This window comes from Populus alba, chromosome 13 (assembly GCF_005239225.2).
Source record: "Populus alba chromosome 13, ASM523922v2, whole genome shotgun sequence".
Taxonomy (NCBI): domain Eukaryota; kingdom Viridiplantae; phylum Streptophyta; class Magnoliopsida; order Malpighiales; family Salicaceae; genus Populus; species Populus alba.
In genome coordinates, this window is record NC_133296.1 from 7,641,742 (window position 1) to 7,659,758 (window position 18,017).

Genomic DNA, 18,017 nt, shown 5'->3' on the forward strand with positions numbered 1-18,017 from the left:
TCTTAACACCCATGATGATTATATAAAAAATTAAACAAACTTTAAAAGTTTAATTTAATTGGTTAGGTTCTAAGTTTATTACTTAGAAATCATTAGTTCGAGTTTCATATTACCTTAGAGTTATTTGATATATATTTACATGATTATTAAACTTTAGAATTTTGAAATTAATTAAGGTATGCATAAGTTGATCCAGATCTCCACAATAATAATAATAATAATAATAAAAAAATTTATCATATCATGTTTTTAAATTTTAAAAAACGAAAATAAAAAATAAGAAAAACGAAAACAATAGCAAACATCACTTCAAATTTCTGATGTGATCTGTTTTCTTTTAACCTTGTACGATTCAGTGTGTTCGGCGTCACAAACCCACCAACGGAAATAAACAAAAGAAAAAAGCAAACCAATTTTCTTAAAGAACGTAAAAAAGAAAAAGAAGAGGAGAAATCTCTTGAGGTTTCTCTTTCTCTCCCTACAAGATAAGAAAATTCTTTTTTACGAGACTCGAACACTCCTTGGTTGATAAGTCATAGAATCATCATGTGGCTAGAGATCGTCTGTGGTATGATCGTTTACAAGTTGTTCAAATGCTTCTTCTCCGACGCTGACGACGTTTTAGAGGTCCAATCCTCTGACACCAATGCACTTTTCAACGTTGCTAACAAGTACGTACCTGTACCTATCTGCATATAGTGATTTTCAAACTTGTTTTTTTTTTTCTTCTTTTTCTTAACATTAATCATCATCAAGAGCTAATTGGGTTTTTATTTTTATTGTGTTTTTTCTTTGAATTGAAGGCTTGAAAAGCTATATGGAGGAAAGGTTTATGTAGGGCTCCGAATTCCGGATGCTGACACTGGTTCAAGGCAAAATATAGATATAGTTCTTGTCACCAAAGGGTAAATGAAAATTTTAAGATAAAATTGTATATGTTATGAAGACAACAAGAATTATTGTTTTGATTTGACTTTACAGTGAGGCAGTGGTGATTTCTGTCGAGAATTTCTCGGGATTTGTATCAATCAGTGGTGATGGCAGCTGGGTTTGTGAAGGTGAAGGTAGACACAAACCAGAGCGTCATCCTGATCCTGTAAGCTTTTCTTTCTTTCTTGGATAGTTAATTACTCTGATATATGATTATAATAGCTTTCATGGTGCATTTTGTTGGTTTGAGTTTGTAAAACTGTTTTGGCACCGAGGAAGAGACCTAGGACTGAATACCAATTGTACTTGGGATGGGAGAATTGGTGGGGAAAAGTAGCAAGGCCATTGTCCCAAGAGGCCCAACATTGAACCTTTGTTGATATTTGCGGCAGGAGGGGTTAAGAAGGCGATTGATCCTTCTTTTGAAAATCTAACCATTTAACCAAAATGGGATAAAAAATGCAGTTACTGGAGCTTACCTTCCTTTTCTCCCTGAATTATGGATTCCAATAGACAGAAATAAACTCTCTTGGAACTGTGAGGGATTGAATAAAAAACCAATTATTGCTGCCTAGTCCAATATCCTTTTTTTTTCTGACAAAAAATGGCACAAGAAATTTTATTTAAGAATAGATGAAGAATAAATACATTATAGAAAATGAGTTACTGTCCAAAGCTTTTGCAATGAACTATTACGAAAGCAACTATGCTCTAGACTCAACCCTACTGTATTTATTACTCAGCCCATGAGACACAAGCGTTGTTTTATTCAATGTTATACAGACAACACAAATAACTATGTCTTAAAATGAAAAGAAAAAATACAATAAAATCAGCAGATAAACTTCTTGATTGATTGCATAACAGTTGTACATCAGCATCATTATATTTTTGTTAGTTTTTTTGTCATAATAAAAATATCTAATGCAACCAACTGATCTAGCATCTGCAACATCTTTAATTATTGGCATTGTATCTATTTCTATGCTTACAGTTTCATGTTCCTTTGCTATAGTTGCTTGGCAAGCTAATTTTTGGATACTGCTATTGCTCCAAAATAATATCTTGTATATTTGTTTCTAGATACTTGTATTATAACAGAGTATGGATTTTTGACTCCAGTGCAAAAACATGAATTTGTTTTTGGCCTCTGTTTGATCAGAATATTAATCTCTTTTTTCTCAGGTGGAGGAGACTAAAAAGCAAGCTTCAATTCTTGAATCATATCTTGAACAAAGGGGAGTGGCTCTAGCTGACGGATATTTGTCTTGCAAAGTTGTACTTCCCAATCCTAATTTGCAGTATGTGTTCAAAACATATGTATTGTAAGCTGTGTAGTTTAGTTGACTCAAAATGAAAAACTAAATGATTGAAGTATATACCCAAATTGACTTGCGCGCGCGCGCGCGCGCACACACACTCACTTCTGACCTGATAAGGAGCAAGCCAGATGAAATTGTTTGTGCATTTGGTTATGTTTCTAATATTATGCTTTTTTGAAAAGTCCTCTTGAATAAAGAAACTTCAGCAATAAATTTCTAGATCGAACTCTTGTTTAGGTTTAAGTGGACTGGAAGAGTTTATAAATTGAGATTGCGCGAGTTAAAGTACCATTTTTGTTGTTAGTAGCAACATAAGATTACAATCTTGTCTTCCAGTGTGAAATGCTTCTGTTCTCTGAAGTATGTTGCATTTCTGTTGTGCTCCTTGGTCTCTACCTGGACCCAATGAAAAAAATGGGACCCCTTATTATGGACTTGTTGATTTTAAAACAGGTTGTTTCTGTCATGCTTTTTCATTCATTAGTATTTGGATATACTTGTGTTTTCTTGTATCTGAATCATCTCTTCGCAGTACAATCCATTCAGGCTATTTTCCACCCGAGGTTATTACCCATGACCAATGGGTACTGCTGAAACCTGAACCGAAAGGCCTATTTTCTGGTTGGATAAAGGGTGCCTTTCGTGGTGGAAAGAAGGAGATGCAGGAATCTATACATCAGAAACTCAACTTCACTCTCCGCACAGCTCCTATGTGGGACAGGTTTGCTGCTCTGTGCCTAAGATTTTTATATTCCTGCTCTCTGGTTACGAGTGCATTCTTTCAGCATTGTTGTGTATTTGGTCAAAAAGTGATTTCCAGCAGCTTGGATTAACATCATTAAGCATACCAGGTCCTTGGGAAAAAAAGAGGAAAGTAGAATATCTGGCTTTCAATATGTAATTATTTGTGTTATCAGTTCTTTGATGCTTTCTGGGCCAAGATTGTCAAGTAGGGACTAGGGAACTAGAAAAGTACAAAGAGAGGTGGTCTTCGACAGTAATCATTCTAAATGTTCTACTGGTTCACAAATTGCTAGATTCCACACCCTATGATTTCAGAGGCTCATTGAACACTGGTTAAATGGATGCTTGAGCCAGGAACATTGTTACGATGAAGCTGATTGTGTGTAGTGTGTCCCTAAGAAAGGAGGTTAATTTGAGTTCTTATGGTGGTCTGTTTTTTACGCTGTTATTCTACAGTTACCTCGACAGGTCCCTTCCCATTCATGCAAGTTGAAGCCATAAACTAACTTCAATTCTCATCAGTTTGATTTTGCTGTGTGTTATGCTATGCTGTGATTTACACTTGACACAAAACAACTATTTCCAATTCTATGCAGGTTGGAGCTTAAGGGTAATAAATATGTCCTAGGAGAATTTCTGGAGTTTAAAGGAAAACAAGAAGATACCATGGCTTTGAGGAACATCAAAAGATCGAAAGTTAGTCATTTGATCATTCAAAAGACGAGCATGTTTGGACTAGGTAATCGCTCCAACATTTCCTCTACTTTGCTTTTTATGGAAACAATATTGATTGTTAATGATATTTTTTTTCAAAAAGGAACCTGAGATAATTGCATTAAGATTAGTGTGCTAGAAATATGGGTTTTTAGATGTAAACTTTTCTTTAATTTTAGGGGCTCTTCAATTGATTGGCAAATCCTGGATTCTCCTCAACCGCAACATCTAATGAATAGTTTCTTTTATGGTATCATCAAGGAAATAGGATATTGTCCAAATTTGAGCATACTTGTAAATAGGAGGATTTCCTAAATGTCCATATTTGAGACCTGGCCAAACTAGGGCTTGGATTGATTTGGACTGAAGAAAAAATAGAATGAGTGACCCGACTTGGCCTGGTCAAAAACCCAAGTTGAACCACGACTCAATTGTCTCAGGTAAAACCCAACCCTTAACTTGTTGATTTTTTTTTTGAAAAAAACTTTTTTGGTTGAAAACATCATTGTTTTGATCTCTTTTTTTAAAAAAGATTTTTAGGGGGTCTACTCGGATTGACCCTTCTGACCTGTGATCCTGGCCTTGCGTTAGTTTTATAATTATGATCAAAACTTCTTTCGAGGAATGGACCAAACCCAATCATTTCTCAAGAACAATAGCTAAAGGAGCTAATACAATCACTTTTTCAAGGGTGGCTTCTTTTAGGCAAACCTCCTAGCTGTATCTGCATCCTTATTTACTTGCTCACGATTTTGATAGAGATACCATTGATTTGGAAGAGATCTCTAAAAAAGTCTTTAGTGCTTATTTTAGCCAACTCTTCATCTTTCTGTAGTGAATTCAAGTCATTAGGAGCCTTTTTCCTAGCCTGTGCTAAATTGACAAAGCAAACCCTTCCTCCCTAGGAAGGCTTTCAGGGAAAAAGATTATTATGAACAAAACTAGTGGATCTCCCTCGTCTCTTCTCATCCTTTCAATTGAGTGACTTCACTTTTGAATAGAGTGAGACCTAGCCCTTCTACTTCTAAGTCTTTTGACCTCTTATTAACAATTGAGCTAAGCTAATTGGAACCTGTATCTTAGCATCTCCTCCTTTCACAAGGGGTTTGTTCTGCTCCTGCTTGGAAGAGTGATTTCTTACCTCTCTTTTGGGTCATGGATAGCTTCGATGACTGGACTTCTCATCCTTCTGCATCTGCCCGTAGTTACAATCAAAGTTGAGGACAAACACTACTTTGAAAAGGTATTGTCATGTACTAAAATGGACTTTTTGATTCCAAAGCACTTCACTCTTGTCCACATCCAAACTGGATCCTTTTCATGTCTTCCAAGTGCATGTAGTATATTGCCTAGCTTTGAGCATACCTGTAAATAAGAGGATTTCCTAAATGTTTTAACTTTATAACGTAACCCTGTTATAGAGTTGTTTAATATTTGCATTATTAAACCAATTAAATGTAATTGTTCGAATTTCATGTGACCTGATTTCCTAGTAACTTAAAATTTTGAAGCCTTTTGAAGTGAAAAGAATGAAACTGGAGCAAATGATGATTGCATGTCAGTGTATCTATCCCCAAAAGTAGAAGTTTAGGGTTGTGGTGATGGTGAGACTTAGGTTGGGTGCAGTATAGATGAATTTGATACAGTAGTATGATGATATATCGTAGTAGATGGGAAGGCGGATTAGAAGGTTGAAGATTTAGGCCAAAGTGTGTTGCCCTTTCTCTATCCTTCGAAATGTGTGTTAACATGAAACGTGGAGCATGTAGTAACCAAGAAAAAATGGGATGCAGGATAGAAAAGAAAAGAACCTTAAGGTTATCTAGATTAGAGTTAGAGCTAGAGCCAGTGTGTTGATTTTTAGTGCCTCAATGTTTGCATCAGATCTGCATTTATTTTCATAGGAAGCATAAAATCAACAAAGATATAATGGAAAATCCTAACTTCTCTTGTTGGTATAAAGCCTAGCACCATCTAAAGATATATGATCCAAAAGTCAATGATGATATGCAGAAATTTCTTCAATATTCTTTGCATTATATTTTATTGCATCATTTCATTAATGCTCAAGTTTTTTAGTTCTTGAGGAGTTTAAGAACAGTCCAAGACACATAAATCAAGCATAACTTTTAATCCAACTATTGAATTAAGTTAAAATTTTGACAAGATTTTAAAGGCCATGTTTTCTATTAGGTTAAAATTTCATGATGATTGGAGATAAGAAAAGGGCTTGCAAATAAGGCTCAGAAGTTATTGTCTGAGATTGTTTTTATTTACCTTTTTTTTTTGAATTCTTTCTTTCTTTATTTATTTAGATTAGGACTTTCAATTTGATTAGTACTTTACTATTTAGAAATTATAATGCTAGATAGATTCTATTAATTATGCAAGTTTTAATTAGAAATAATTTTATGCAAATGATTTTAGTTTTCCTATATGGATTTTAGATCTAACAAACATAAATATAAATGCCTAGTTTATTTTGATAACATTCATATTATTCAAATGTTTTATAAAAAATCAAAGATTTTCTCTAATTCCTCAATAGTGTTAGGGCTGTAACCTTAGGACTTGAGAACCCTAGCTTTTATCCATGCTATATGCCATGTCAATTGGTATCAGAGCATGTTGGCCTTTTTGATGGACGAAGATGGTAGCAACCCACTTTGTGGTGCAGGAGTGAAGGCCCTCCGAGGTGCTATGAGGGCTCACAAGTATATACTAGATTGTTTTGCACTAGTTCTGGAACATATAATGGATCATTTGGAGCAAACCATAATAGGTCTAGCTTGGCTAATAAGTAACACAAATAGGGATTGTGAAAAGGAGATGAACATTTTTATTTCAATAAGATTTCTTGTTATAAAAATATATGGCTTGTCACTTCCAGACTTTCTTGTGGTGCTAAAGAATGGGGGTTTGAAGTTCTAAGATATAGAGCTTGTACGTGTAAAGCTTTAACTCCATGGAAAGATTTGAGACAATCGTTAATTTTGAAGTCTGTATAAAATAATTATGAAGACATTTTATATTTGGGTAGATAAGCAAATAGATTGTTATTATTTGCTTTTGGTTCAACCTTCTTGAATAGAAAGGAAGAAAAATATGGAGGAAGTGTCGTCTCTTCAAAGTAGATATTTTCAACATCACCTCTTTGATAAAAACAACACTACTGCAACTAATACTCTACTTGTCAATGTTTCATCAACCAATATTGAAGAAGAAATCTATAAAGCTCAAAAATTAGTATCTTGTAGTAATTTGGAAGATATTGCAAACAAGGACATGGTAATTTCTGGCAATTCTTCTAAAGATATTATGAAAGATTCTTGAAGTTTTTTTATATACAAAGGTTTGTAGCATTAAAAGGTTGTAGTATTAAAAGTCATAGATGATGTTGAGGTTGAGTTTGAAAAAACAGAATGTGTGAAGGAACCAAATGGATTTCATAGGAACAAAACATATAATGAAATATGGATTTTTTTTCTTAGCATGCATGTATCATAAATTAAATTTTGAAGTTTGTAGATCAAAGACATGTTATTTCATGAATATGTTGGCTATAATGCTATATTTGAAGTATTTGTTCTTTTGGAGTGGAATAGTTCACAGGGCAAGTTTTTATGAAGTAAAGGGGACTATCATGGGGAAATCTCTTTTATATTCTTGACATAGTAATTTTTATTGTATTAATTCATTAATGATTAAGAATTTTAGGTTTTGAGAAGTTTAAGAAGAGTCCAAGATGCAGTTTGGTAAATCAAACATAAACCATTGGATCAAACTGAAATTTTGACAGTTGATTTTGAAGCCATCGTTTTTTATCAATTTAAAATTTCATGATGATTAAAAAACAAAAAAAGCTTTCAAATAAAGTTTGGAAGTTACTGTGTGAGATTATTTTTATTTATTTTATTGTATTTGGATTTATTTTTTTTATAGTTAGATTAGGATTTTCAATTTAATTAGTATTTTACTATTTAAAAATACTAATGCTTAATAGATTTTAATATAAATTTTAATTGGGAATAATTTCTTATAAGGTTTTAAGTCTATATAATTTAAACAAAGATATCTAGTTTATTTTAAGAACATTTAGATGATTAAGATTTTTTATAAAAAATCAAAGATTTTCTCCAATTCCACAATAGTAAATAGTGATAGGGTTATAACCTTCGAGCTTTTGAACCATAATTTTTTTTTTTCACGCTATAATTATTTCGAAATTTTGGTTTAGAATTAAATAAAACAAACTGTAAAATGCCATCTGAGTACTCTTAAAAATTCCAGTAGGAATGACATAAATTGATCCAGACAAGCTAAGACGAGTGTGAACAGTCATAAGCACAACACTTACAGGATTGTAAATAGTTTTGTGCTATAGTACTGCTGTTGTATGATGAGTAGTGAGTTCTTAAACAATCTCATACCAAGAGACCATTACATATTGTGGTAGTTTCTGCCTTTTATTTTGGTTCCATGTATAATTGGGTTTTAAACCTTGTTTTTGTAAAAGCTAAAATAACATGTTTTTTATTTATGAAACCCGCTTTTTATATATTTTACATGCAAAAATCTATTTCAGAGCAGTTTTAACTAACTGTTTTTTTTTTTCTTCTAAATTACAACCTCAATAACTCATCATCCAGACTTGCTTAACACTCACACCCCACCAAAACAATGTTTTTGTTTAACTGTTCTTTTTTTGTACTTCCTCTCTGTATATTTAAGCTCATCCCTATTATAGTAACCAAAGATCTATAATGCATTTGTAATTTTTATGTCGAACAAGCACACATTCTGACAACCTATGCCCTTTTGCTTGGTTTTGCCTTTTCACTTATCTGTTCAAAACTCAATGAACACCTGCAGCCAATTCAAAGCTCCAGGTTTTGTACTCTGGCCGTGATTATCGAAGTGAAGGGGCTTCAGCTTCTGAGTGGAAGGAAGAAACCGTAAGATCAAGTACAGAGGTTCTGTTTGAGCCACAGAACTCCGCTAAAGTCCGCAAATTCAAGCTTTCTTCAATCATCTCCATCTCACTAAGTGCCTAAACATGCTCATTCTGAATACAAGTTGTGCATTGCTGTGGAAGCTATAGGTCATATAGGCTTATGATGTCACCTTATGATTTGCCTTCTTACGTGGAAGTGGAAAATTATTAAGTTTTGATGCATGTACAGGGTAGGAGATAGATGGAAAAGTAATGCGAGATCAACAGTGAAGAAAATAAGTCAACTTGACTCGTCACTGTTAATTTTAGCTGCACATTCTTTCCGGGGTGTTTATTTTTGGTTGCAGCAACTGTTTAGAAATGCCGGGGTGGTGCTCCGTGGTTACACCTGTGTTTCCAAACATGTCTGTAATTCTTTCCTAGTTTTTCTTTTTTATCAAATGAAATTGATTTTCAATAAAACTTGAGACTTTGCTATAGTTTTACTGCATCGATGTGCATTGAAAAATGACTTTACTGCTTCGTTGTCCATTCATCCATAGACCAGGTCAACGATGTGTGAATCCATGGAAGTGTTGATAAACTAAGTGGCCGTTTGGCGCTGCGGTTGCGGCAGCGGTTGAAAACAAAAGCTGAAGTAAAGTGTTTGGTTAATCCAAACTTCTTATTTTTTTACATGGGCCCCACCTAATAACTGAGGTCGAACCTCAGCTCATGAGAAGTAGATTTTATCTGCTTCTCCTGCGTTCTTCTCCTGCGATCCTACCTGCGTCTTCTCATGTTGGAGAATGAACTCTCCACTGTGCACTTAAGTGAACAGTGGAGAGTGAAATTATTTCACTCTCCACTGTTCACTTAAGTGCACAGTGGAGAGTTCCTTCACTGTTCATATGAACAGTGGAGAATTCTTCCACTGTTCACATGAACAGTGAATACCGGACCTGGTTCTGATCTAGTAAAAAAAAATATTTTTTATTTTTAATTGTGTTTTATTTTAAAAAATTAGTGTTTTACATTATCCAATAACACTATATAAATTAGAAGAAGATCGTTTGATGACGTAATATTTGTAGAATTTGATCACAATCCTAATTTTATTTCTGATGATATTTTACCTGATGTTGTTGCGCGCTTACAAAACCAATAAAACTATAGTCCTTATCGGATGTATTTTATACGTGATGGAATTGTAAATGGTTTAATGAAACAATAAAAAATATTTTTATATAAAATATTATTTATTTCATGATGTAATAACAATAATTAAATCTACAATATTTAAATTAAAAACAATATATATATATATATATATATATATATATATATATATATATTTTATAACCTCAATTTGAAAAGCATTTTTTTTTAACCAAACACATTAAACTACTTTTTACTCAACCTCAGTTTCAACCACAGTTTTAACCAAACACCTATTTTTTCAAACCAACCTCAACTAAAAGTACTTTTTATAAAACAACTTTTTTCAAACCACAACCACAAAAGCTACCGCAATACCAAACACACTCTAAATCCGTATAGGATTACTGTGCAGGGACTACGTTGACAATACGCTCCGTAGGAAACTCATCACGCTGCTTCATCTGTTCTTGACAATCTCTCATCGCTATGTTCCCATGGCTGCGTTTCATCACAATCCACATAAAAAACTAGAATTTGCCGACAGGTTTTAGGGCTAGTCTCATGCGCTGTGTTGTCTTCATCATCAAGAATTCATGGTTTTATTTTTTTCTTCCTTAAAAAAGAAGAATTTCCCTTGGGATATGACGTTAATAAGTGGCATAATACAGTAATTGAACTATCTATCAGAATATAATGATCAAAGAAAGACAACTAACCTAAACTAATGAGGAATCAAGAACATTCGTTGTCCGTCAGAATGATTGAACACCCGAAAGCACAAGCAGTTCTTGATCAATATACAAATAAAATAAGAAAACAGAGGGAGAAATATGTAGAGAAATAACTTGAGTGCATGCTGATCCCCTAGCTGAGACGCCATTAATGTTGTTTACTTGATGCAGATCCCTTTTTCTTATCTTTTTCCTATCCTTTTCCGCCATGAAGAATCTTTGTTCTTCCTTTTTAATCATCTCTTCTAATAGCATACCAGCAAATCAATCTAAGAACCGACACCAACAGCTCCTAGAAACTTTTCAATCACAAACCCTAATGCAAAACAACCATTTACCATCCATCACAAAATATGAACAAACAATCCCTAATCCATCTAAATTCAAACTAACCGCCTTTGTTCATCATTTTCCAATCAAAATACAACCAGTTAAGCTCAAATCTGATCACCTAGACAACTACTAGTATTGTTTTTATCGTCAACACTTTTTATGAGTCTCAATCCATCTTCATTGATTGCCGGTATAATAATTTGTCTTTATTAATGGAGTATGAGGATCTTGAGTACGATTCGTATCTTTTTCTATAGTCACAAGTTTTCAATAAGTCTTGTGTAAGGATCTAATATTTATATTAACTTTTAACAATGTATTCAGTCATGATATTGAAAAAAATTACAGGAATTTTTAACATTTCTAATGAAATTTCATATATATATATATATATATGTATGTATGTATATGTAAACATCAATGTGATCTACTTAATTATATCTCATTCATCAATCCAATTAATTTGGAATCCCATATCATTGATATCTCAATAATATTCACCATGAAATTTCATGATATGCACGACATCAAATAATAGGTTTTTTTCCCTTAAATAAAAAAGTTTTGAAATTAATTATAAAATTATGATTTTAAAGGAGTTGTTACCTAATATTATGGTTATTAGAAAACCTATGATTTGCGTGAATCTTAATAAAAAGACTAATTGTGCATAGTGAAAATGCATAACCTCTAGTGCAGCTTATTTATAGTAAGATGTATGTTAATTGATTATTTTTCTAAGTCATATTTTTATTCATTGTTATATTTAAGGTTCAAGACAGATCTCTTTTTGTGAAAAAATTTATACCTCATCGGGCTAAATCCTAGCCATTCTAGGGCCCAAAATTTAACATCGCTTGTATTCCTACTTTGTATCTTTAATCTCATATCCCTCAAATAATAAAGTCTACAATAAATTTCTAACATTTATTATTATTAATTCATTTAATTTAATATTAGGAATATGCATCACGTTGTAAAATTCATACCCCAAATATCAATTAAAAAAATTAATTTTTATGGTATTTTTGAAAAATTTGGCCAAATTCTAATTAATAATCATAAACTAGTTATGATACCTATTTTTGTATTTTTAAAAAACATCACACACACACACATAAAATATGCATGGAAAAGTTTTAGAATTTGTCTATATGCATATAAAAAACATATTTTTTTTATATTTTTGAAATGAGGAGTTTTTGATTTTTTTTGAAATTTAAGAGAAAAATTGATGTTTTTAATACATGCAAAATTATTGAAAAAACATACGAGGGACCCAATTTGTTTTTTAAAATGGTCCTTTAATTTTGTTTTTATATAATTTTTGAAGATTATTTAGGGCTTGTTTGGAAAAAGCATAAAAAATAAGAAAATAAACATTATTGAAAAATTAATATTTAGAGGCTAATAAATTGTTTTAAGGTTGTGTTTGACAAACATGCCTTCAGAATACAAAAATATATTTTTGTCTTTGATAAAATTTTAACTAGTCAAATATGTTATTATTTCAAGAATAAGCTCATCTCAGCCACATGGGCTAGGGTTCCTAGCCTGAGACCTACACCCAAAAACACAACTTAGAATTGGCTTATCCCAGCCACGTGGGATGGGCTTCCTTGCCCATCACCTAAACTACAAAACAGAACCTAGAAATAGAAAAAAATAAATAAAATCAATCTAGGGGTTTTATTGGAAATCGATGATGAACATGAAAAACAAAATAAAGAACCTAGAAACTGTAGATTTAAAACCAAACCAGATCACGTCAAATTAGAGGCATAAAGGCATTTAAGAACAACATTCAAACAAGACTTTAGGTTTGGATTAACATAACAAACAACTAAATGTCATGATTATTGGATTTTATGAAAAATACAAAACAAAGAAGTAAAGATAAAATGCCAAGATTTCAGTGTTTTTAAGCCTTTTAGACTTTATATTAATGATCAACAAACTTATACACATGTCAAGAAACAATAATTAACCAAAAAGACATGAAAATCATGGATTTAAAAGAATCTTCAACGGATGAATATAAAACCCTGAATCAACTTAAAATCCAAAAAATATACAAAACCCAGAAAAGCAACCTAGGCTTTATAACTCTAGCCCTATAATGCTCACTATAATTTGTTTAACCCATCCAAAACAACAAGAAACAAACAATCAATAGCAAAACAATAAGTAAAGCCAATAATGACAACAAGGAAAAATTGCATCTCCTTATGCATAAAAATTGTTCCATTGATTATTTCTATTAACTTGAAGCTTAAACAACTTGTATTAACCCAACAAACTACCCTAAAACAATTTAATCCATAACAACATCAATACTTAACATACCATGCCATGACTTCAAATTTGACTAACTAAACATCTAAGCATGCAAAACAACATTAGACATTATCATATGTCATACCATTATCATATTCAAATAAATTAAACAATACAATCTAACAAAACTTGTGTATATATAAACTATTTCCAAAGCATGCTTAAACATTTCAAAAATCATGGTTTTTAAACTAGCAAATAACTTTAATGGAGGCTTAAACATACATTTGAGCAATAATTTAAAAGACAAATTAAATAGAGAGGGAGGGGGTGTAGCTCCTTTTTCTTTCTATTACTTTTTTTTTATCAGACATTTCGAAAGAACAAAGGGGTTATATCATTTCATGGTGGATCAGTGAATTATTGGGTCAAGATGGATTTGAAACAACATAGGTATATTGCCAACGAATTTACAGTCCATCCCTATTAACTACTCGGGTATCAACCCAGGAAGAAAAAAATATAGACTTCTTAAGAATCCTCCATTAACTTCCTTTCATAATACTCTACACCAGGGGAAGTCGAATCCCCGCTGCCTTCTTGAAAGAGAGATGTCCTAAACCATTAGACAATGGGTGCACATTTGCCCGATCGTCAGCATATATTATACTTATAGTATGAACAGTTTTTTGAAATTGTCAATAGAATGAATTTCATTCGATTTTTCTATACATTGAGTTACACCCCCTCATCAAAGTTTAAGGAATACCTTTTCCAACAAAATTGCTTCTTGGCTAGGGATTTCTGAACCAACTTTGGACTTGTAAGGGTGACTTACTTAAGGTTTTTTTATTGTTTTTCTTGGTTGGCTAATGTTTTGGTTTAGGGCTTTCAGGTTTAGCAACATAAAAGTGTGTAGTTTTCTGGTTTCCCCTCTCTTTTATGGCCTTTGACATGGATTTTTAAATGGCAATTAGGATCATCCAGAGGCTATGAGCTGGGTAAACCTCACCCTTTGATGTCAAAGACTGAATCCTAGCCATCCATCGAGGTTGAGGATCATCCTATAGTGTTTGAGAGCTGACAAGGGAAGTAAAATAACTATTTTTTTGGTGGTTTCTTGCAAGCATAGCTGGTTGGGGTGAGAGTGTTAGCCTCTTATAACAGCGCTTTCATGGCTGCAAAAAAACCTTTGTTTGATTTGGGTAGGAGTACACTATCAAGGCTTGAGGGAGGTGTGTTTCTTGTTCGAAGTGGGGGAGAGGTGAGGGAGATTTTAACCTTGAAAGATAGCAACAAAACTAGGTCTTCTTAGGGCTTTCTTGGAGAAGAATATCAATAACAGCCAGATGACGAGTTATCAAACCCTCTTATTATTTTTTTGTTTAGGACTAAATAAAATGGGAACCAAAACAAAAGTTTTGATAAGTTTGGCCCTATTATTATTATTTTTTTGTTCAAGACTAAACAAAATAGAAACCAAAATAAATTGTTTGGGTCAAAACAAAATATTTTATTTAAATGAAATTGTGTCGTTTTGATAACCCTAGATTAATTAGGGTTTTAATTTTCCTTTTAATTTCATTTCTCAATCTTTTGAATTTGTTTAATTAAACCCTTAATTGAGTCTGATTTTAGGAATCAATTTAATTTTACCCTTGTGACAATTTAAAAGGACCCTCTAATTTTAATGTTTTTTTTTTTTTAACTTAGTCCTAAGTCTTGGATATTTTTAATCTTGTCCTTGATCAAACCTTCAAACTTCTAATTTCTTCAATTTCACCCCTAATTTTTACCGAATTTGATCTTTGAATATGCGTGCCTTTTGCGAAGAGATCCTTGGTCTTAATTTTTTTTTTCAGTTTGGCTTTTAATTGACCTATAAACTTTGACATTCTTGCATTTTTGCCTATCATTTAATCCGATTGGGTTTTTAAAAATTAACTATGTTCCTTTAAAATTTAATATTCTCAATTAAGCTCAAATTAGGCTTTCAAATTTATTTTTTCACCAATTAATTCCTTAATAAAATTAATTTAACCCATTAAAAGTCAATTAAGTCTTGGCACTTCATTAATTATTTTACTTTTCTCCCAAATTAAATTTTGAACTTAATTAAACCTTAATTAGGCTTGTTATTAAATCAAATTAGCCTATTAAAAATTTAATTAAGTTTTTAGATTTTATTTTTTGCAAATTTGTTTGATATTCGCTCAAGTTAACCTTGAATTTGCATTGTTCTTCACATTCAGGTTATTTAAGGATGCAATTAAGCTTCAAATTTTGTACTTAAATCCCTTTTCAGTCTGTCTTTGCCAATCAAGTTGCTAATCCTCTTTATTTATTTATTTATTTTTTACTTTTTACTTTTTACATTTTTACTTTTATTTATTTTTCATTTTTTAAACGAAAAAAATGATTTTAGGGGAAACCCAAAGTTGAGTTATGACATATATTATATTATTAAAATAATATAAAACTTGAATAAAAAGGATAATATAAGGTGAACACAAATTCTATTTTAAATACAGTTTTTCTCTGGTATGACATTAAAGTTCATGTACTTCAATTTACATACCATGAACACTTAAATTATTACAATTCATTACACTTAGTTACAAAATAATGCATGTATTTCTTATTAATTAATATAAGGAAGTAATAACAAAAGTTTATTCTTGATATCCTTGTGAAAAACCTGTAACAAGAGTTAACATGACAATGTATTAATCTTCAATGTAGATTTATATTGGTTCAAATACTTTTTATGAAGTCCATTTCCAATTAGACTTCGTTCCTTTTATTTAAATCATCCAAACAAAAAAATTAAAATATGTTTTATATTCTTTTTCTTCTTCAATTTTCTTGGCCATCCTTCTCAAATGACTTAGTAACTCGACTATCCAATTCCATATCCAGTTATTCATTAGGAATACTAATTAATTTGGAAACACTCATTCGTTTATCCTTAAAGTTCAACTATCTTCTCATAATTTATCAATAATTTTGGCGCTCCCGCTCCCATTAGAAGTCAATACTACTATTAATCCTAATTAGATACTAGTAATCCAACAACCTTACTTAGATGCTAATTATTCTTGCATTTCTATTTGAAAACCAATAATTTTTGTAATTCCAATTGGATACCAATCAATCCAGTAACCTCTTTTGGATGCCAAATATTATGACATTTCCATTTGGAAGCCAAAATTCTAGTTATCCCAAATGATACCAATCAATACGGCAACCTTACTTTGATGCCAATTATTCTGGTATTCTTATTTGAAAGCAAATAGTTTTGGTTATCCCAAATAGATACCAATCAATCCGACAACCTTAACGAATAATTCTAGTAATCCCAAATGAATACCAATCAATCTAGCAACCTTACTCTGATGCTAATTATTATAGCGTTTCTATTTGGTTACTCTAAATGGATACAAATCAATATGAAAACCTTACTCGGATAATAATTATTTTAGCATTTCTATTTGAAAGCTAATTGCTAAGATTTCAATAAAATCTTGCAACCAAAGTAACAACGATTGCCATATGCGTTAAAAAGAAAAAAAAAATTATCAAGGTATTAAGCACCTACCTGAGTTTACTTTCATAGCCTTTCCTGTGTCATCATAATAAAAAATATTTTAAATACAAAATCCTTATCCTAAAAGTCTCGTTTTCAACTTCTAAATAATCCTTATCTTATATCCAAAAAGATTTCATAGTTATTATTTATCTTTCATTCCATTTAAATTTAATTCATCCATAATTCATATTCCTAACATATTTGGCCAAACTTCCTTCCTTGAAGGAATGTATGGGTTTAGCTCAAATTTCTTTGGAATTATTGTATTTCTTATTCATTTAGGATTAACTAACATAAGTCTACATAATGTGATAACCATCAGCCAATACCATAATATTCTTATCTAGTGTCTTACATTCCCCACTCCTTTAAAAATGTCATCCTTGAAATTAAATTCCATATTTGCATTATGAAATAATTCAGAATAATTCTTCCTTATGTTCGACTCCCTTTCCCAAGTTTCTTCCTTTGTTTGAGAGCTTTTCCACAATACTTTTATCATATGAATATTTTATTCCTAAGCTCTTTCTCACTTTGATCTAGAGCTTTTACTAGTCGTACTTCCAAAGTCAAGTCTTCTTTAATCTCTAGGGGAATTTATGGCAATGTAAAAGTGGGATCCATTTTTGCTTTTCATAGCAATGATACATGAAACACATTGTGTATCTTATCCTAGTATGAGGGTAATGCTAGTTTATAAGCAAGGGATAAGGAGTGGTAGAATTTTCATGTCCACTGAGAAAAAAAGAGCTTCAAAGGGAATAAGAAGGATGTTGATCACATCGAAGATGGCTACAGAGATAAGAAAAACCACTTCTAAAACTATAGTACCCCATCCCGTTCATCCTAGATTGTCAATATCAACTTTAACTCTCCATTCTCCACCATAAAAACCGAGACCCAAACCAATCAAGTCAATAACAAAACCAGAAACATACTAAAGAAAAAAATACCAAAGAGTCCAAGAACACCTACTCTTATTACCATTACCCTTGAATGAGATTTATCAGAAGCTGTTAAGCACTAAATAGGTAGCTTTGGTACCACTTGTTCCTCTGTAGCCACCATTTCCCAACTAGTAAAAGCTAGACCTCACTGGTGAGTGTCATGTTGGTGTTGTAGGACATAACATCTATAATTACAATGCCTACAAGAAAAAGCTCTTGTAGTTAATTAAAGTTGAGGGGATAATTTTTTAGGAGACCTCGAATGTAAATACAAACCCTTTACCCAATCATACATCGAGTAGTGGGTTGGTAAATGCATTAAAGTCGGAAGGCCTA

At 31.9% G+C, this 18,017-nt stretch overlaps 1 protein-coding gene across 5 annotated transcripts; it reads left to right on the forward strand.

The window, feature by feature from the left end:
* Window positions 1-349: 349 nt before the first annotated feature.
* On the forward strand, window positions 350-14,516 carry LOC118053542 (uncharacterized). 5 transcript variants are annotated; one of them, XM_073403956.1, is made up of 8 exons: window positions 350-671; window positions 804-905; window positions 982-1,096; window positions 2,116-2,231; window positions 2,785-2,973; window positions 3,593-3,735; window positions 4,874-4,953; window positions 8,583-9,143. In XM_073403956.1, the coding sequence occupies exons 1-8, from the start codon at window positions 547-549 to the stop codon at window positions 8,667-8,669; spliced, it is 957 nt and encodes a 318-aa protein (XP_073260057.1). In that variant the 5' UTR covers window positions 350-546; the 3' UTR covers window positions 8,670-9,143. The 5 variants fall into 5 exon arrangements, with proteins under 5 accessions (XP_073260057.1, XP_073260058.1, XP_034920718.1 ...); XM_073403957.1 differs by having other exon boundaries at window positions 4,813-4,953; window positions 8,583-8,720; XM_035064827.2 differs by lacking the exons at window positions 4,874-4,953; window positions 8,583-9,143 and adding an exon at window positions 14,123-14,516.
* The last annotated feature ends 3,501 nt before the right edge of the window (window positions 14,517-18,017 follow it).

Coding starts and splice junctions, on each gene's coding strand:
- LOC118053542 (XM_035064826.2), top strand. CDS start 547: ATGTGGCTAGAGATCGTCTGTGGTATGATCGTTTACAAGTTGTTCAAA. Junction 1,097..2,115: donor CAGAGCGTCATCCTGATCCT/GTAAGCTTTTCT, acceptor CTTTTTTCTCAG/GTGGAGGAGACTAAAAAGCA. Junction 3,736..8,582: donor GACGAGCATGTTTGGACTAG/GTAATCGCTCCA, acceptor GAACACCTGCAG/CCAATTCAAAGCTCCAGGTT.